Raw genomic sequence first — 21599 nt, forward strand, 5'->3', positions numbered from 1 at the left:
TTCGGGGAACGCGAGAGCAAACCGCAGGGAAGGAGACCTGCTTGCTCGGGGGTTCGGGGAATGCGAGAGCAAACCGGGGAAGGAGACCTGCTTGATTACCAGAGGCTTCCTCAGGTATGCTGGGATACCTGCTTATTCCATGGAGGTCAAGAAAAGTGCTGGTAAGTGTCTACACTCGATTACCAGCGCTGGATCACCAGTGCTGGATCCTCTACACCCGAGACAAAACGGGAGTACGGCCAGCGCTGCAAACGGAGTTGCAGCGCTGGTGATGCCCTGCAGATGTGTACACCTCCTAAGTTGCAGCGCTGTAACCCCCTCACCAGCGCTGCAACTTTGTGATGTAGACAAGCCCTTAGCTGTGCTTTCTCTGTAATGGTTATTAACCTCCCTGATCAGGCCCCCACAATTAGGATTTATCTTGGTGCATGCCTGAAAGTCATACCTGCAATAATTTGATAAAGGATAAAAGGTGCACAAACCCATTGAATGCTCATGCTTTGCCAGCCCCATGTTATTTTGCCTGGTTGTTAATGTGTAAAGCAGATTCTAGCAAAAAAGAACAAGGTAAATCTGCCATTTATATGCAATGAATTTCCCTGCCCATTTGTCCTTCCCAGGAGTCATCCATGGTTTGAAGAGAACATTCAGTTACACTAATGACATCAGCCAACTTGCCAAGAGGGACTGTTAATCTTGGAATATTTGGTGTATGTATAAGGAAACTTCACTGAAACAATCTATCCCAGTATTTGTTATAAAAACTCCCTGAGGCTGGGTGTTTGGTCTCACAAACACTACAGCCTGGCTCTTCACGTTTCTGTGTGCACCACAAGGACAGAGAGAATGGAGGGGTGCACAGGTAGCTTTAAGCCATAGAGCCATTCAGGGGCCAGCACATTCAAAGTAGTCTCAGCGCTGCTGTAATTTTACACTCTGCTTCCCATATGCTATGGCCCTTGGGAAGTGGAGAACAGCTGTGCCTCAGTGCATTCAGCCACATCCCCTTCCTACCCCATCCCATCCTGACGGGTCCTATACCATACTCCTGCAGCTGTGTCAGGTGAAGAATCCCCTTATGTAGAGCATATTACTTACTTCAGGGCCTATTTCCATTCTCTTTGGGACCCCTTAGTGGGAAGGTGAATCGGTCCCTATGGTAGGATTGATTTTATTTATCTTTAGGTGTTTTACATGTAACCTGAAGGTCAGTTGGGAGCAGAGATGAGGATGCTCCAGTTAAGTGAGGCCTGGTTGCGAGTGAAGCTGAGAGGGCACCCTTAAGCTCCAGACATCCAGCCCTAAGAAACATCTCCTTATTCAGTCTTATTCTTATTGAAGAATTCTTGTTTTCCTCATCTGTAATTCACAAGAAGGTTAAGGTTGATATCTGCTTCTCAATTAAAATTTTTTTCTTTTTTTTACATATTCTGATAGTGCGTCTTCTGCAAATCTGGTATTTTAGAAAATTTCCAGATAACCAGGTGCTGCTCAGAGAGATGCAGCCTAAACTTTCTAATGCTCTTATGTGTGGAGACTATTAACTAGTGCATGTAAGAGTAAAAAGTCGTGATATTTCAATGGCAATTTGTACATCTCTTAGCAGAAACAAACAAAAAAAATAGTGCTGCTATATTATGATGGACAAGACTGATAGCACCATCTGTACTATTAAGGTTGCCAGATACTTCTTAGTATAAGACTCTGTTTTCAGTTACTTAAAACTTTGCCAAACTTTAATGGTTTGGGTTGAAATCTTCCATATGAGGTATCTGGTTCAGGTTGAATTTTTCTGGGAAAATTTTAGCCAGATTTGTTCAGCCATTTCTGAGAAAGAGTTTAGAGAAAAATATGTTATTTTGCCCTTGTTAAAAAAATTCTGGTAACCTTTTCTTTGAGAAGCTCTAGTATCCTCATGCTGTGGAGGAGGGACTTGAAATTTGGCTGGAAATTTCGCCTTTGTGCCTTTTGTCATCTCATTAAAATTCACCCAAATTTGGCCAAGTTCTAAACCTCTGAAACACTGCAGTTTGCACATGCTCATTGGAGACTTGCTGGAGTTGGTCTGTGTCTACGTAGCGAGTATGGAGGCAGTGACTCCTCTTATTTTATTCATACACTGCTAACCAAACATTGGTTAGCACTGATGAGATTGGATGATGAGTGCAATCTAACCTGAAAGAGCATTGGCCCCAGCATGTTATTTTATGTGTAACTGTAGGAAAATATCAAAGGTGTTGGAAGAATGTAAAATGCTTTAGAACCAAAGTATAATTATTTGTAGTCCAGAGGCCTGGTGTCAAAAAGTATTCTCTCCCCGTTTGACAGATGGGGAAAGTGAGGCAGGCAAATTAAGTTATTTGCCCAAAGCCAAAGAAGGGGATTAGAGTCAGAGCAGAATTAACAGTCAAGTGTTTGTGCCTGCTTGGCCTGTGCTCAGAGCACTAGACTATCGGTGTCCCAAGTGTGTTTAGTCAACATGAGGCCCTTAAACGGCAATAAGATCAGGCTGCAATTCAACTATAGACTTTACAACCCTTTTCAAATGTTCTGTATGGGCTTATTCAAAATCAAACATGCAGATTACTGTGCTAAGCAAAATGAGTGTAGTTTTCTTTCAAGGAAATTCTTTTAGACACCTGCATTTCTGACACCTGCATCTCTGTATTTGAAACATATTGTACTACCTCAACCGTGTGCTCACAGCTAGTTAGGGGAGAGCAGCTGCCTTTCCCTTTGAGCTGACTTTGAAACTAGATGAATTCCCAACGATGTCTAAATAGAATGATGTGGCTTTAACTTACATCAAGAACATGACAACAATGACAAGTTAAAATTTTATAAGGGTGCCAACCATGCTATTTAAATTTTTTATAAAGAGATGATGTTAAAGTCTTACATTTTTTATAAAGAAAGTGACAAAAGACTTCTTTAAACGGCTCAGACAAGTAAACCTTAGCACAGGGGTCGGCAAACTTTCAGAAGCGGTGTGCCGAATCTTTATTTATTCACTCTAATTTAAGGTTTCGCATGCCAATAATACATTTTAACGTTTTTAGAAGGTCCCTTTCTATAAGTCTATAATATATAACTAAACTATTGTTGTATGTAAAGTAAATAAGACTTTTAAAATGTTTAAGAAGCTTAATTCAAAATTAAATTAAAATGCAGAGCTCCCCGGAGCAGTGGCCAGGACCCAGGCAGTGTGAATGCCACTGAAAATCAGCTTGCATGTCGCCTTCGGCACATGTGCAATAGTTGTCTACCCCTGCGTTAGCAGCAGGACTTAACAGATTTCAGTGTTATAGTGAGGATGATAGGACAGGTCGCATGTAAGAATTGTCATTCTTTAAAACATACACACGTCTCTATAAAAAGTTCAAGTGATTGCTTGTGATTTACAGCAACATTATACAGTGCCTTTTGATTTTAAAGTTGATTTGCAAATCATGTAGAAATCATCTTGAAAAATGGATGTAATCCAAATCCATGAAATGCAATCCCACGCTTCAAGAGGAAGCAGACAGGCCTTTGCTCTCTGCAGGATTTCTCCTTGCTAAGGAAGGGTGTTGCTTTCCTATTTCTAGCATTTGCCGATTTGTTTGAGGTTACTTAAATGTTTTAAAAAGTATTAAAGCAACAGATTACTATTGTCGTCAGGCCAAATTTCACATCCAGATGCACGATGTGTGTGGTCATGTATCTGTGGATTTCCTGTATAATTAAACAATGGTAACATTTAAATCAGCCCTGGGATATCCTATAGGGCCAGATTGTGTAAACCTTACTTATCTTGAGTAATGATTATTCATGCTACAAGTTGCATATTATAGGACTCCTAAGACAAGTGTGTGCTTCTCAAGATGAGTAAGAGTTGCACAATCTAGCCCATTGTTAGGGAATCTTATAATGATATGAAATTATTAGAGACTCTCTGAGGGCTATGGTCTGGTTTACAGGGACAAAACAAGCACCTGAGGGGAAAAAAGGCTTGTTCCCTGTTGTTTGTTTGCCAAATTACAAGCACCCCAAGGTGATCAGGAGAGTTCCACAGAGAGTAGTGTGTGTGTCTCTGGCATAGCTGAGATGCAGATCAGAACTTGCGTGATCTATAGGCAGCAGCTTTAACAGCTTAGCTGGAGGAGGAATATCCCTTTGGTTTAGCCTGTGGGAGCAGCTGAGCTATGTCTGTCTCACCTGGAACTTACTCTTTTCTCATCTGTTATAGTAAATTATATCCATAGTTGGATACATGCATGCTGACTGCAAGCCACATGAAAGCAGCATTTGAACTGGATACAAATGTATGCATGCTGAATATTTGCTCCATGTAAATGGGAAATAAGCTGAATGCATGCTGAAAGTGACCTGCATGCAAGCAGCATTTAAGCTGCATGCTGGTTTGATAAGGTTAGACACATGTTCTCATTTCCATCATACTACCAATCTTCAGAGATCTGCTTTTCCACTGTCCAAAAATCTACACAAGTGCCAAGGATAGTGGACCTTGTGAGTTATAGGCCTTAATAAAAATATACACCAACCTTTTATTAAACGAAAAGCACAAAAAAACCTTTGGTGGAATGTGTGACGTTGCACTCTACATGATTTTATGAAAGTATGCTGATGAGTATGAATAATGTAACTGGAATATGCTTCATGCAAAAGGTCTCTTGTACGGTATCATTAGAAAGCTTATAATCTACTTAGTGTGGTCATCCTATTTGTATAAATGTACCACTCTTGTATCTGAAACTAGAAATATGAAATATAACTCTGAGGGCCTATTGTGATTATGCAAAGTTTGGGCCATTAGTGGTGGTTTAGAATCTTGATGGCTCCCATTAACCAGGACAATTAATTGACTGTAGATGGCTCTGTTTTACTTGTGAGTCTTCCTGAATACGTGTGTGCTGGCAAGTGGGTAATGAAGTCTTATAGTGACATGTGATCATGTCACCTGAACTGGAATCCATCTTTAACCTGAGAAGGAAGGGGGTGGTGGTAACCGAGAGGAACAAATGATCCCGCCTTTGCAAAAGATATATAAATGGGTGGAACAGAGAAAAGGGGGCACCCATCATGAAAAATCCCCTAGTTACCACCTGAGCTGGAACAAGGGCTGTACCAGGGGAAAGGATTGTGCCCAGACTAGGAAGGAGTCCAGTCTGTGAAAGAAACTTATTGAAACATCTCTGAAGGTGAGATTTTATCTGTATTCAGTTTTATTACTGTATTAGGCTTAGATTTGCATGTTTTATTTTATTTTACTTGGTAATTCACTTTGTTCTGTCTGTTACTACTTGGAATCACTTACATCCTACTTTCTGTATTTAATAAAATCATTTTTTACTTATTAATTAACCCAAAGTATGTATTAATACCTGGAGCTGGAAAACAGCTGTGCATTTTTCTCTATCAGTGTTACAGAGGGTGAACAATTTATGAGTTTACCCTGTATAACCTTTAAACAGAGTAAAACAGATTTATTTGGGGTTTGGACCCCATTGGGCATTGGGCATCTGAGTGTTAAAGACAGGAACACTTCCGTAAGCTGCTTTCAGTAAGTCTGCAGCTTTGGGGCACGTGGTTCAGACCCTGGGTCTGAGTTGGAGCAGATGGGCATGTCTGGCTCAGCAAGACATGGTGCTGGAGTCCTAAACAGCCAAGGCAGAAAACCAGAGGCAGAAGCAGTCTTGGCACATCAGTTGGCAGTTCCCAAGGGGGGTTCTGTGATCCAACCCGTCACAGAATGCTTTGGGGTCTTTGCAGCCCCCACTAAAGTTCCCAGGGCCTCTTCAGTGAGCCAGAAATGGTATTTGGTGCAGAAAAGAATTGACTACAGCTGTCAGGCAGCTTGTGGAATTAACTTCTAAGTTCAGCATCAAAAAACACTAAGCAAATAATCAAGTGTTTAAATGTAGCTGGTTGAGATTGCAACCTGCCTCTGTTAGACACACCTAGAAGTTTGAGTCAGTTTTCTTTTTCTTCCCCCAAGTCAGGGTCTTGCATAGATTTTTCTATCCTGGCAAATTTGTGAGAGGCTGATAGTTATATTAGACCCAAGAAGAATATAAATAATAGCCTCATTGCACAGCTAGTAACTTGTCTGTTTCAGATAGGACCATATTCTATTTTTTAAACTCAACACTCAAAATTTCAGACAGGAGACCAATCCCTGTACTATTTTTTCCAAAAATTTGAGTTTGTCTGCTTAGGATTTTAAGAACACAACAAAAGACAAAATTGATTGCTACAAGATTTTTTCTTCTTTGCTCATACTTGTCACTTGAGAACAACCTTGAAAAATAAAATGTGGCAAATGATTAGTTTAGAAAAGCAGCATCTACTCACTTTAGATTATTTTGGGAAATAAAAATAGCTGAGGCACTGGGGTTTGAAACATCAGCTTCTGCACTTGTCAGATTGGATCTTTTCCAACAGGGAATTTTTGATGGAAGTGATTGTCTATTTGGATCAATGCAGCCACCGCTCCCAGGCCTCTCTCTACAAAGGAGAGATTAGCAATAGAATGAAAATGTGTAGGGCTGGCACTAATCAAAGGAACTCTCTTTAAAACTAGAATTACTTTATCTGTATTTTCTTTTAAATGGGTGGGTATCACATTCTGGGGTGCAGTTGAGACCAGTGAGGGGTTTTGTGACAGCCTACCCTGCAACCCTGGGTGTCTTATGCAGCTTTGCTGCTGTAGCTCCTAACCTGGACCACTCACAAAGAGCTTGCTGGCATGCAGGTCACACCCTGAGTGTATGTGCACGCCTGCAGTGCAGCCCTGGTCCAGCAGCTCTCACCCCAGCAGCCTGTCAGCAACACACAACTCACACTCCAACTTTCCCCAGCCTTGGTTCTTACTTGTAACACACTCCCAGTCCCAAATTTTCCCACACTGTTCCACTCATCTCCTGGATATTCAGATATTAAGATCTGTTGCCCCCTGTAAAGAGTCAATATCACAGATTATTAGGGTTGGAAGGAACCTCACAAGATCATCTAGTCCAACCCCCTACTCAAAGCAGGACCAATCCCCAAATGGCCCCCTCAAGGACTGAACTCACAACCCTGGGTTTAGCAGGCCAATGCTCAAACCACTGAGCTATCCCTTCCCCCCAACAGTTTGCTACTTTAACTGGAGTTACAAAACAGCTCAATTTAAACACCACACTTGTTGGGTTTAGATTAAAAAATAAAACAAGATTTTTAAGAAAGAAGTTGGATTTTAAGTGAATTCAGGTATGAGAGATAAAGATAGAAACAATCACAAATAAAAGTGAAAACATATTGTAACCCTTCTGCCAGGTGGAGCCAGCAGCAACCTGGGTCAGGTTCAATGTCTAGGGGTTCCTTTCCATTGATACAACAGAAAACCAGTCAAGCCCCAACCCAGTAACCTGGGAAAATTACACACCACCCCTGGGCACCTCTGAGAGGCAATACTTCCCTGCTCACAAGTAGAGAGTCTGAGTGTAGAAAAGAAACTTCTAATAAAAGGAGGGAAGTAACTCGATGTTAATTTGGGAAAACACGGCAAACAGGGTTCATAAATATAAACCATGAGCAAAAGGCACACCCCCGTTAGGTTGGGCAGTGTCCTTTTCCCCTCCGGTTCTTAAGTCCAGCAACCCAAAAGTCCCTTTAATGTGCACATCCCTTCTTTGTACACCACTCACAGTTGCTGTCCTTGGTCAGTGCAGACCAGAGTTCAGAGGTGCTGTGGTGGGGCAGTTGCCCCACCTCTATGAGAGATTGGGCTAGGGCAGGCCAGAGCAGCTGCGCCAAGAGGTAGCCAATCAGGGAAGGCCTGCGAGCGAGCCAATGAGGACTGAGCAAGTGGTGGCCAATCCGGGCCAGGCTCAGCCTATATAGGGAAGGTCTGTCTCTTGAGCTAGGAGACCAGCACCTGGGACAGAGTAGGGAACTCCAGCCCACTACCTGCCAGGCTGTAGGTCCTGAGGGAAGGGCCTAAAGGTGCAAAGGATCAGAGGGGAAGTGACTCAGGGAGAGCGGACAGCAAGCGAGGGAGGCTGCCGCTAGAGGGTCCCTGGGTCAGGACCCAGAGTAGCAAGCAGGCGGGCCTGGGCACCCGCCCTTCCCCCTTATATTGCAACTGGCTGTGGGAAGTGGCCATATTGGACTACACCATACCCCTGAGGAAAGAGGTTAGGCTTTGGGAGCGGTTGGCCACTGCGGCAGGTGAAAGACTGCTGTTAGTCCCCCACCTCCCTCCCCCCCAGAAGGGGGTGAGAACGGGCTAGGGGGCAGTGCTGGAGGGCAGTGTCCTGAAGGGGACGATGTGAGCAGAAGAGAGCAACACAGGTCCAAGCGCCAACAGAGGGCGAGAGACAGATGGGACACCACCAGGAGAAGACGCTACTTCTGGACTGAGCTAATTCCCAGAGCGACCAGCGGGAGGCGCCAGTGGTGGTGACTCCCAACACCGTCACAGGTGCATCTGCACAGTTCACTTCCCACCTTGGGTGGAGGAGGGTGATAAGGAGGCACCTTACTTATTCTGCTGCTCAGGCATTCACTTGCTGCCCCTTTCTGCGGGGCACTGCTCTGGCCTTCTCTGCAAGCCGCCGTGCTGGCCACTCGCTGCGCCGCCTGACTGCTCTGCTAACCACTGCTCCACACCACCTGGCTGCCCTGCCAGTCATGGTTCCTCACTGCCTCACCAGCTGACTGTCAGTCACCTTCCGCTGCCACCTGCCTCTCTGCTATGACCTCTGCACATCAATCTCTTAGGCCGTGGCTACACTAGAGAGTTGCAGCGCTGGTGAGGGGGTTACAGCGCTGCAACTTAGGATGTGGCCACACTTGCAAAGCACGGCCAGCGCTGCAACTCCCTGGTTGCAGTGCTGGCTGTACACCCGGTCAAGCCTCGGGTGTAGCGATTCCAGCGCTGGTGATCCAGCGCTGGTCAGCAAGTGTGGACCCCACCAGCGCTTTTATTGACCTCCGGGGTATAAGGAGGTATCCCAGAATTCCTGTCCACAACAAACCGGAAGAAAGGGAGAGCTCGGAGTTCAGCCAAACTGCTTATTTAAAAAACAAACACAGCTCCTGTTTGCTGAGCAAGCGGGGGTAGGCAGGGGAATTACTTTGGAATGTTCACAGCTGTTTGCTTGAAGAGAGAAACAGCACTCTCACACGGCAGAGGGGGAGGGGGGAGTCCGTGTTGAGCAGATGCTTATCTGGTCTGACGGGTATTTAGAAGTACATAATTTGCATTTAGTTAATGAGAGAGGAGTGGGGGAAGGGAGTTAGAACTTTTAAAATGATTGAAGGTAGGCACTGTGTGTCTTCCAGTCCTTAGAACTTGCAAGGCAGGGAGCTGAGAACAGTGTCAACTCCAAAAATCCATTCTCTCTGTCTCCTCCACGCTCCCTGTCACATTCCACCCCACCCCCCTCTTTTGAAAAGCACGTTGCAGCCACTTGAATGCTGGGATAGCTGCCCACAATGCACCACTCCCAACAGCGCTGCAAATGCTGCAAATGTGGCCACACTGCAGCGCTGGTAGCTGTCAGTGTGGCCACACTGCAGCGCTGGCCCTACACAGCTGTACGAACACAGCTGTAACTACCAGCGCTGCAGAACTGTAAGTGTAGCCATGGCCTTAGTAATTTTCCTTCTTTACAGGCTGGGCAGAAACACTGCTGTATCTAGAGTAATTTCAGCTCTGATTGTGCATTTAATATAACAAAGAGGCTCCTAATGAAGCTCATTTAGCTCTTTCTTTGAACAGAGAGAGAGTGTGTGTGTGTGTGGGGGGGGGGGCAATAGATTAAACCAGTCCAGGAAACTGGGACACCTGTCCCCACCCCTCTTACTTCCACAGGGCTCTGGCATTCGAGCCCCTGGCTTAATGAGGTCCATTCAGATGAGGGTGACTCCCCTCATTTGGGACAGGTTAAGCATAGTTCTGCTCCTCTTTATTCACAATAATGCCAACACTGGTAACAGCATTTCACTATCCCTTCATTCAGTACTAAGGTGATTTGTAACCCAATACCAGCCAAAGTTGATCACTTTGAGCAACACACCGCTCTAGCTGCTGGATATCTAAGCAGCATAAGGTGTGTCCATGTAAATACAATTTGCTCTTGAAGTCTCTCCCCCTCCCAGATAGCTGTCAGGGAAGAATTCAGCAGACCCTGCTTACAGTATCTAAGGGTATGTCTACATCTACAATTTTGCAGCGCTGGTTGTTACAGCTGTATTAGTACAGCTGTATAGGGCCAGCGCTGCAGAGTGGCCACACTTACAGCAACCAGCGCTGCAAGTGGTGTTAGATGTGGCCACACAGCAGCGCTGTTGGGCGGCTTCAAGGGGGGTTCGGGGAATGCGAGAGCAAAACAGGGAAGGAGACCAGCTTCGTCGCGGTTTGCTCTCGCGTTCCCCGAACCCCCCTGCAAACCGCAGGGAAGGAGACCTGCTTGATTACCAGACGCTTCCTCAGGTATGCTGGGATACCTGCTTATTCCACGGAGGTCAAGAAAAGCACTGGTAAGTGTCTACACTTGATTACCAGCGCTGGATCACCAGCGCTGGATCCTCTACACCCGAGACAAAAACGGGAGTACGGCCAGCGCTGCAAACAGGGAGTTGCAGCGCTGGTGGTGCCCTGCAGATGTGTACACCTCCTAAGTTGCAGCGCTGTAACCCCCTCACCAGCGCTGCAACTTTGTGATGTAGACAAGCCCTAAAAGTCTTAGACTTAATGTGGCAAATTTTGGTTCAGGGCTTTGTTTAAGTTGGTCTTTCTCATCCCCAGTCTTCCAGCAAGATGGTGACTGACCTTTCCTTGGTCAATATCTCATCCAGAGGCCCAAAGGTGCTGGTGACTTTTGTCTTCTTAGGCGAAAAAGAGAGAATTTGGAGTTTTCTGCCTCCTTCTTTTATAGAGCAATGAACCTTTGAAGTGGATTCTTCTGAAGATTTTCCTTCAAATCAAAGTTTATTCAGTGAGGTAGGTGACATGGAGTCTGGTGATGAAGGAGGCCCCATGCTGTCTCTCCTTACCTGTGTTTGCTGAAATGGAAATATGCTTTGTCTCTTGCCAACTCCTCTCCCTGCTTTGTGGATGCCCCTATTTACTACTTATATGTAAATTGAGGTAAACACCCATTCCTTTGTTTAGGATAGACTTGTTCAACAACTCTTGCCTAGGCAGCAGTGTGTGGTTTTTAACATGTGCTAATAATATCCTACAGGGGGTTTTCATAACTTTCCATATAATGTTGTTACATACATTTCACCATGATATTATTGATGGGTGAATTATTTGTTTTCAAATGATACCTTACCAGGCATATTTTGTACAAAGATTATTACAGTGGTGTGTTGGGTGTGAATATAGGGTGCTGTTGGTCACAGTGGGAAAACTGACAGTAAATAAAATGCAATTTTGAGTGAGCTTTGATGGCTGGGAATCAAAAATGGTATGGGTGGCTGACTAAGGGAAACTGCATATCCATGCCAGTTATATTTGACTAAGGCACTATGTCAAAATTGGTCCAGTTCTCATCATCCTTTCAGGACTCTTAGAGTAGCAGAATAAATGAAAGAATAAGACCCAGAAGAGAATTTACAGTCCCTGATTGTCAAATGATTAACAAAAGGCTTAAACTCTTGTTATGTTTCTCTTTTGTTACATGGCAAGATAAAGAAAGGGGATGAATTCTGTACTGACTTAATCTGTGCATTCACTGACTTCAGAGTATGCATAAATTAGTGCAGAATTCACTAGAATTCTTCAAAAGAAGAGATTTTTAAAGCCAATTTAAAACCCAACAGCCAAAACAAAAAACAGATCCCACCAGAAATCAAAACCCAAGCTGTTTCTTCTCCCTCTCCTGACTTCTATGACATACGGCCAAACTGTGATCTCAGTTACCCTGTTTTAAATCTGGAGTCACTCCAATGATTTAAATAGAACTACTCTAGATTTACACCACAGTAAATGAGATTACAATCTAGCCCAATAGACTGATTATCAATCCTCAGTAGCACTAGTATTTGCTCACCTGCTCTTTTAAATTGGACCATTTTATCTTCACTTTATCTGTTTTGGGGGTATATTTGAGAAAATGTACAAACTGGTTAAGAGGCTGTGTTTCTGTGGGTACGTCTTCACTAGCAATGTTAAAGCGCTGCCGCGTTGCAGCACCAGTGCTGGGAGAATGTAAGAAAACCACCCCCATGAGGGGAGTAGCTCCCAGCACTGGTGTGCTGTCTACACTGCTACTTTACAGCGCTGAAACTTGCAGCGCTCAAGGTGGTGTTTTTTCACATGCCTGAGTGAGAAAGTTGCAGCGCTGTAAAGTGCCAGTGTAGACTGGCCTATCTGTGTAAGATGATAGAATGACTCACTGTGTTAACATTTTACCTCTGAAGTTAGCATATTACTCTCCACATATTCCCAGTGCACAAATGCCAGTTTACGCTTGAGAAGCTTTAGCATTTTTGGGTGGGCCTATGAAACAATTCCACACCCCACAAAGTAATAGACTCCTGGTCACCACTATGCACAAGGCTGACCTGCAGATTTGGGGGAGGGTTAGAGGAGTGATTTTTTTTTTTTTTTTTTTTTTACCTCCTCCCAAGCTCTATTGACCTTTCCATAGAAGGACAAGTGTGGGGCAGAGAGAGATGCTGGGTGCCATACAGCATCTTTCTGCAAAAGTGGAGCCCAGCTGCTTGTGGTTGGATCTAGGAACAGTTGCCAACATTTAAAAAAAATTTTTTTTTTCAGATGACAGGGCTTTAGAGGGTGTTATGTGCATTGTGATGAATTTCAGCTCTTTATATACTGACAGCAGAATTTTCCCTAATGTTTGTAAATCCAGAATAAATGCATTGTTGAGTGAATTGAGTTATTTTGGTATACTCCAATGTAACTGACAGCAGAACTGTAATTAATTATAATAAATACCTGTATGCCTAATAGAGTTTTATTCCCATTTTGCAGATGGGGAAACTAATGCAGAAGGGTTAAATGTCTTGACTAAGGAATCAATCCAGTTGTCACTGAAGCAAATGGAAAAACTCCAGTGACTTCATTGGGAAATTGGGTTGGACCTGAACGCCACAGAGGAATCTGTGTCACAGCTGATATGAGATGGAGGATTCTTTTGACCTCAGTTCTGTCTTGGTCCTCTAAAGTAGGATTCCACTAATATTACTGAGCTATTCTACCATGATGTGGCCAGAGGCCACATTGACTGTTTAGCATAGGAGTCTGCACAGCTGGGTGGCAGCATGCAGTAGGCCTAGTGTCAGGGCTGTCCTTACCCATACACAAAGTACACAGCTGCATAGGGCACCAGAAAATTTGGGGCACCAAATTGCCCCAAATTTCCTGGTGTTCTACACAGCTGTGTGCTGCTCCAGTGGCCAGCCCAATCCCCCAGCCAGCTGAGCTGCCCAGGAAAGCTGCCCCCGCCCCTGCTCCACCTCTTCCCCATTGCTTCTGCCCCAGCCCTGCTCTTCCCACCCCTTTTCCGCCCCGGCCCTGACCCCACTCCACCCCTTCCCCAAAGCCCCCACCCCTGCTCTGCCCCAGCTCCGTCCCCACTCCACTTCTTCCCTGACCTACGTCCCAGGGGACTGCAGCAGGGGTCAGGCCTGCCCTGCACTCACTGGGTGTCGGTAAGTGGACTGACCCAGCTCCAGCGTGCTCCATGCTGCCGCTCCCAACCATGCCACCAGTGAGTGCTGGGGGGCAGTTCGCCCCTGCTCCCCAAGGCTGGGAGCCAGGGGAGCAGAGCAGAGCAGGCTGGGGCGGAGTCACTCCACTTCCTGCCATCCCGGGAGTGCAGGGGTCGGGCACGCTCTGCACTCACCGGGCGGCAGGAAGTGGAGCGACCTGGCCCCAACCTGCTCTGCTCTCCTGGCTCATGCTGGGGGGTGATTTCTCCCCTGCCCCCGAAGCCTGCTCCTGCCCCTCCACAGAGGCCTGGGGATCCCCCCACACCGATGGAGGCCTGGGGCCATCCCCCTGCAGGGGGGCTGCATAGGGCACCAAAATGGCTAGAGATGACCCTGCCTAATGCTATCAGCAGAAGACCCTTTGACATTGTTCTTAACAGGTACTTATTGGCCTGATGTCCCGTACTTCCCTCTGCCCAAGAATTGAGGGAACTATTTCACAAAGACCAGTCCTGGGATGGGTAACTATAGAGGGATGTGAATAACCAATCATCTTTAAGAATAATAACAATGACCAATGTTCAACTCTAGTGGTTGGCTTATATTTTCCAAGTTGAATTCAGAAGAAAAAGGGCTAGAAACTTATGTAAAAAAACTAATTCTGAGATTAGATTTGACATTCTGAGGTCCTCAAAGCTGAGAGGCAGTGTAGACAATATCAGAAGTACTGCAGTTAAGGACTGAATAGAATAATATGAGTGTGATGGATCAGGAGTGTGATGCCTTAGCAGAGCTGTGTGGGCAGGGCTGGCCTTAAGGGTGGGCCACCTGGGCAACCACGGACATGGGGGAGCCATGTGGCAGTGCAGAGGTGTGCGCTGCTGGTGTAGAGTCAGAAACCACTCCAGGCTGGCAGGGGAGTGCCCAGAGTTCTCCCTGCTTCCTCTTGGCAGAGGAACTGGTAGGGGAGGCGGGGAAGCGAGCTGTGACACACAGATACTGCTCCCCCTCCCCAATATTCTTCCGCCCCCCCCCCCAGGGGGCTGTAGGGAGAGAAGTGAGAAGCAACACCAAGCACTCTGTGCATCCAGGTCACTTTCCCTACCTAGGCTGCTATTCTTGTGTCCTCCCCTGATGCAGCCCAGGTGGGGAAAGAGATCTGGATGCAGAGAGATCTGATGTTGCTCCTCAGTCCCCCCCTCACAGCCCTGTAGGGTGTGTGGAAGAGCAGCGTTTGGAGGGGGAGGGGGGAGCGAGCAGCAATGCCAGCTACTCTGTGCATCCAGGTCAGTTTCCTGAGGGGGGTGCAGGGGAACAGGGCAGGGGTTGTGGTGCAGGAGGGGGTGCTAAGACTGGAGCAAAGGGGACATAATGCAGGAGTTAGGCGTGCCAGGGGGGTGCAAAGCGCACAGTGAAGGGGTTGGGGCAAAGAGGGGGTGGGGAGCCTGGGGCACCCTCAGGGGCAACGGCCAGCGTGGGGCACCTATGGGGGCCAGAAGCAATGGGGGGTCAACACGCCCATGAGGGCTGGAACGCCAAAATACAAGTTCACCCATTTTCCCTAAGGCCAGCCCTGTGTGTGGGAACCCGGGATGGAAACAAAAGAGGTGCAGCAAGCCAGGAGCTGGGTGTATTGGCCGAGTTGTTGGGACATTTAATGCTACATATAACTGCTTCCACTGTGTCAGGCTTGATCCATTTAAATTAACCTCTCACTTTCAAGAATGTTAAATTTGCTCACAAGTTTTAGCAAGAAAAAACCTGAAAATAAAAAAGGTGTTGTGAAGTGAAACTTGTTTGTGTGCAGGGGTGAGGTATTACATGCAGTATTTCTGAAAACGATGTCGTTAGGACATGTTACTCTGGGATGCATCCATCGCTTACTGACTTATTATGTGATATGACAAAATGCCGAAGGGGCTGATGCATCAAGCACCATGGGTCGCAACATGATGTAATAGGCAGGAGATTTGAAAGGACATGATTTTCTGAAAACTGTGTTTAAAGGAATGATTTCCGAGTGTGCACACACACAGACAAATCTGTAGATGCTACAAATGAAGAAAATGGGGTCAGCTCTTTTCTTTTGAAATACTGGCAGTAGAATTTCTTAGCTCTGAAGAAACAAGTGTTTCTTAACTCCTGAAAGCAGTAGGTAATTCTTCTGAATGGCATTGGGCTAGATTCTCATCCTGCTTACATTGGGATACATTGGAATTATCTCCATTGACGTACTCCGCCGGTACTCCCATTGATTTAAATGGTATCATTTGCAGAGAAGGAACTAATCAAAGTAAGAAGTGTGGCAGAATCAGGCCCAAAGTATGTGAAATCAGAATAGGGCTCTGTGTCTCCTATTATAGAATGACTCACTTTAAAAAAAAAAATTTGGAAGGATTTTTAAAAATTAATCTGATTTATCCTATTTGAGAGATGAATTATTCATTTCTGACACAGCAAATTTTTCGGTATATGCAATGCTGCATCCATTTTCTGGTGGTTTAGCAATTGACAGTGATGAGAGAGAAGGAACTAACATGCTACCTTGAAAAATATTATTAAAGACAAGCTAATAAACCAAATGAGGAAGCAGTAAGAACAGCCTTCTGAATCAGACATTGAAAATTTGCTTTTAATGAGCCATCCTTTTTTTAAAAAGCAGCAGTCTTATCAAGCATCTATCAGATTTTATCTTTCTTTATTGAAGGAATGTGAATTAAGCTACGTAGGTTCTGTATGCCATTTAGAACTTTCTCCCTATCTTGAAAGCAAGACTGTATTTAAAGTTTTCTGACCTTGTGTAAAAATCTTATTAATATTACAAGAACCATTCCATGCAGAAATTGTTCTAAATTTTCATTTGGGGACTCTTTTCTCCTGGGTGTGGTAGTTTATACTTTAAAAAAGTTATGGCTCTAATCTTTCAGGGTGCTTAGAGCCTCTTCACCCAGTGGGCCAGTAGAGTTCAGGGTGCCCAGCACCTCACATAATTGGGCCCTATTGCTCTGATCCTGCAGAGATTTATACACATGCATATGTCTTTGCAGAACTGGGGCCTATATGAATAATTCACATGAGGGAACGGAACACACTGTGCATGTGTAACTTACACACACATAAAAAATATTCAGCATCAATGCTTCTATTCTATCCCTTTTCTTGTGCCTAAGCACTTCAGGAACATAAGAGCAATACGTGGTCTAACATGCTACATCTGCTGTTCTGCAGCACCTGGGTGTTACCAGCACAGAGGCACTAAAGAATTCTGAAATCCTATGTTGTAATTAACAAATTTATTTACCTATGTTACTAACAACACCATAGATTGTTCAAAGTGAAACAATTTCAAAAATTCCAATGTAGTTATCACTAACTATGCTCTTGGTTTGCTTTTTGCATTTTTTCAGCTTTCGCTGATTCTACACTGTAACATGGTAGAAAGCGGGCTGGCTCATTGGCAGTACTCCTCAGACATGCAGAAGACTTGTATTTGAAATCTACTCCTGATTTCTCCCCCTCCCTAAAAGGGTCTAGTCTAACTCTCATTAAAATTAACTGAAAAGTCTATTGACTGCAGTGAGATGTGAATTGGGCCCTAAAGCCACAGCATCTGGAAGTACCACTGAGGCAGTGTGGGCAATCTTGAGGTGGGGATGGAAGGTAAAAACCTTCTTGTGACTTATATGTCTCTTCCAGCTGAATAACAAGAAGTGTCCACAAGCTCTAAGGCAGCCCTGTCCTGTTCTTCTCCTTATGAGAGATTGTTGGTTGTGCAGGGTTGGCCAAACCATGGCTCGCGAGCTGCATGCAGCTCTTTTATAGTTAACGTGCGGTTCGCGGAGCCCTCCACGCACCTCCCCCCATTCTCCACCTACCAGACTGGGGGGGGAGCTTGGGACCTCTGCCTTGCATCAGGGTGGTGGAGTAGGGGACTTTTGCCCAGCGAGGAGGGGGATCTTGAGGCTTCAGCCCTGTGGGGCGCACCTGCAAGGACTCAGGGCTTCAGCAGGAGCGGGACTGAAGACCCAAGACCAATAAGGCAGCTCACGTGAGGCTGAAGCCCTGAGCCCCAGCAGGTGCCTTCTGGCTCTTGAACTTCTGAAGATTGTCGTATGCAGCTCAGAGGGTCAGTAAGTTTGGCCACCCCTGTGATACAGGGACTCCAGAGTGAGAGAAATGAAGTGGAGGAATGTTAATTTGAAGCCATCTAGGAAAATATGGTGAGCAGTGTAGTGTTCTCAAGGAAGAAGGGAGCCTGAGGTTTCAATAAATTGCTTTTATTAAACAATTGGAACATACTGGATCGAACTGGATTTAGTTTCTCACTTAGGCCTGGTCTACACTACGTGTTTAAACTGATTTTAGCAGCGTTAAACTGATTTAATGCTGCACCTGTCCACACGAGGCCCTTTATATCGATATAAAGGGCTCTTTAAACCCATTTTTGTCTTTGCGCCCCCGGCTGACCTCAGCTACGGCCAGCCAGGAGCACCCATGACAGCAGCAGATGGTACAGAACGACTGAAAACTGTCGTCTCATCGCCAATTTACAATGGCACAGCAGATGGTACAGAACAACTGGTAACCATCTCTGCCACCTTGCAATGGCAAATGAATGCTGCTGTGTAGCACTGCAGTATCGCCTCTGTCAGCGGCATCCAGTACACATACGGTGACAGTGACAAAAGGCAAAACGGGTTCCATGGTTGCCATGCTATGGCGTCTGCCAGGGCAATCCATGGAAAAAGGGTGCGAAATGATTGTCTGCCGTTGCTTTCACGGAGGAAGGAATGAGTGACGACATTTACCCAGAATCACCCGCGACACTGTTTTTGCACCATCAGGCATTGGGATCTCAACCCAGAATTCCAAGGGGCGGGGGAGACTGCGGGAACTATGGGATAGCTATCCACAGTGCAACGCTCCGGAAATCGACGCTAGCCTCGATACATGGATGCATATCGCCGAATTAATGTGCTTAGTGTGGCTGCGTGCACTCGACTTTATACAATCTGTTTTACAAAACCGGTTTATGTAAAATCGGAATAATCCCATAGTGTAGACATACCCTTAATCCCCAAACTGTCAGTTTCCTTATCCCCCTCTAGCCTAGTTCCTCTTCCCTTCGCACTTCCTGTGAGATACTTTGGGTGTCCACAAGATGGCGTTATGGCACAGGTAGCCCCTATGGCTGGGGCCTGCCCGGGACAGGCCCCGGGCATTCAGTGGGCCAGGCGATACCAAAGCTAACTGTTTGGGGAGAGGATTAACTATTGACAATGTTTTTCTTTTTCTCTTTTAAAGGAAGCCATTTTAGCAAAACAGTTAAAAAAAAAACAAACAAAAGTAAAATCTCTCCGTTTCTGGACATTTTTCTCCTCTCACTTATGCTCTTTCTTCGCCAATGTAGGTCACTGTCTTAACTGGAGTTACCTCTGGTGTATGCTAGAGAGAGAGAGAGAGGAATGAGACCGGGATTTGTAAAACTATTGTAAATCTGTATTTTGACACATTTTTTAAAAGAGAGGTTTGACCTGATGGATCATAATAGCTCAAAGCAAATGAGGTATTTATTGTAATCTGTCACAGCAATCCCACCAGCACAAATGTGCACTATATTTGCATTCTAAAAATTAAGAAATATTTGTTGAATAATTGCTAATACATTGCAAGCTGTCACTGAAGTCGTTCAACAATTAGCTATTTTCCTCTTCATGTTATTAAAACATATTAGTCACTCCACTGACTATTAGCTTGCAAATTTTCTGTTTAAAGAAGCAAATGCATTTTTAATTACAGACCCAGTTTGAAGTCAGTGGAACTTTTGCCTGAGTGAGAAGTGCAGGATTAGTTCTCATTTATGGATTAAAAAAAAAAGAGGTCTGAAGTGGGAAACCTTTTACAACTTTGTTATATCAGTTTAATATTTTAAAGTGGATGCAATTTCTTCAAAATTGTTTAAAAAAATCAATCCAAGACTTAAGATCTTGATGTCTAACTGTTTTAACTTCGTTATGAATTGCTAAAACTGTTGCTTTTCTGTGAAAAACGTCATTGACAATAAGAGTACTGAAATGACCCTAACTCTAGTAGTGTGACTAGCACGGCAATGCTAATTTAGCACAATCAAATATTTTATGATTACAGTAGAGCCCAGAGGCTCTACTGTAATCAGGAGCAGGGGCCCCTCTATACAGAGATGTAGACACGGTCCCTATGCCATAAAGTTTATAATCTTGTTTTCATTCCATTTGTGGAACAAACTGTATTGGCATGTGGAATACACAGATTACCTCTCCATTAGAAAGGAGATTACTACCTCTGGAATGCTTTACAGTTTCTTGTCTCTATAATTTGACTACAATAAAGTGCAGAAGGTTATCTGGTTAGGATAGTCATGAAATCCCTGTTTTACCAGTAAGCTAAAATAATGAAGAAAACACCGTGTGTGTGTGTGTGTGTGACTGATTTACTATTTTCCTAAAGACATTAAAACAACACGTTTGTTTCATTTACTTAATAAAATTAAGATCATGGGCCAGATCTTCAATGTGAATCAACATATCTACAGATTTAAATCAACTGAGGATGTGGCCCTATATTATAGAAGTGTGTTGTTTGCATTTAGTGTATTATATACAAGATTTCAGAAACTAATAGTAATATTACACTTAATTTATTGTGTAAATTGTCTCAAGTCTCGAAGATGGCAAATATCAGTATGTTGCCCACAGTTTGTTTTCTGAAGGACAATGGCTAAATTTAACCTTGATTTATAGCATGCAGTGCTGTTAAATGAGGGCAGAATTTGGCCCCTTGTGTGTAGCGTTTAAACAGAAAATACTATGGACAAGATTCTGATTTAATTTATACCCACTGTAAAATCAGTGTAACACCATTGACTTTAGTGGGATCACTCCATATTTGTTTATTATTTTATATAACAGGAACTAAGACATATTGTTATCTTACCTCTGAGCTAGGTGACAGTTATTGCATTTATTACTGTATTTATTATTATCCCAAAGGTAATCAAATAATATGGGCTAAATTCTGCTCTCAGAGACACTGGTGCAAGTTGGGTCAGTGGGACGGTATGGTGGAAATGAGAACAGACTTTGGCCTTAAACCTCTGTTCCCCTCAAATAAAAAGAATTAGTTGGTTTGAAAATAATCTGTTTTATTGCTGCAGAATCCTCTTTTGCAATCTGCTGGTTGCTTAATATGCCATTTATTAATTTTACAGGTGAGGAAACTGAGGCCTTGTCCAATTAAAGAAATGATGGCACGCAGACTGTTTTTAGCTGCCATTGGGAATGGAGATTTGTTTTGCCCCTCTGCCAGCCCGAGTAATATAAAATGTAGGTCCAACATTATCTGTGGTGTGGTACCCTGCCTCCCTACGTCTGCTCAGCTCAGCAATGCGTTTGCTTTTCCAGGAATGGGATGAGACTAGCAAAGCAAAACCATCCACGCTTCAGAAAAAATGGGGGAAAGAAACAGTACCTGGTGTGGCGGCATTGCCCCAGCTCTTAATCTCAGTGTTGCCCATCCCAACGTGGCACCTGGTCTCCCTCCGTGCACAGATTGGGCATGCACAGGTCTGGAGCGCACAGACAGAGCCCGCCCAATGAGGAACGTCACTCCGGCTTTAATGCACACATGCTGGAGGAAGCAGGACGGCAGCCGCCGCCAATAAACACTTCGTTAGCAAAGGCAGTAAGCCGGGCTGCATGCAGTCGGCACTTGCGGCATTGTCACACCGAAGGACATGTGCCGCCCAGGACTAACCCGGCTGCTGCTCTTCCATCTGCTGCTGATCAAGCTGCACACTGGCAAAGGTGGGTCCAGGATCTCCGTGCCATGTCCCCTGTATGCGTGCGCGCGCGTGTAGGGGGGTAACCGCACAGCATCACTAGGACCCGAGC

At 44.8% G+C, this 21599-nt stretch overlaps 1 protein-coding gene and 1 long non-coding RNA gene across 4 annotated transcripts in view; one reads left to right on the plus strand and one right to left on the minus strand.

Annotated features, from left to right (window-relative positions):
• Positions 1-331: 331 nt before the first annotated feature.
• Positions 332-21250, minus strand: LOC115656723. The gene is made up of 4 exons (XR_004001743.1): positions 21178-21250; positions 6874-6955; positions 6355-6507; positions 332-1359 (listed from the first exon to the last, which is right to left on the minus strand). It is a non-coding gene; the product is annotated as an uncharacterized LOC115656723 (long non-coding RNA).
• Positions 21226-21599, plus strand: part of LRP8 (LDL receptor related protein 8) — a 280880-nt gene continuing 280506 nt past the window's right edge. For all 3 annotated transcript variants that reach the window (XM_030573822.1, XM_030573823.1, XM_030573824.1), the window contains exon 1: positions 21226-21512. In XM_030573822.1, the coding sequence (XP_030429682.1) occupies positions 21443-21512 (70 nt within the window). In that variant the 5' untranslated portion in view covers positions 21226-21442. The remainder of the gene's footprint in view (positions 21513-21599) is intronic.

Source organism: Gopherus evgoodei, chromosome 8 (genome assembly GCF_007399415.2).
Source record: "Gopherus evgoodei ecotype Sinaloan lineage chromosome 8, rGopEvg1_v1.p, whole genome shotgun sequence".
In the NCBI taxonomy this organism is placed as follows: Eukaryota; Metazoa; Chordata; order Testudines; family Testudinidae; genus Gopherus; species Gopherus evgoodei.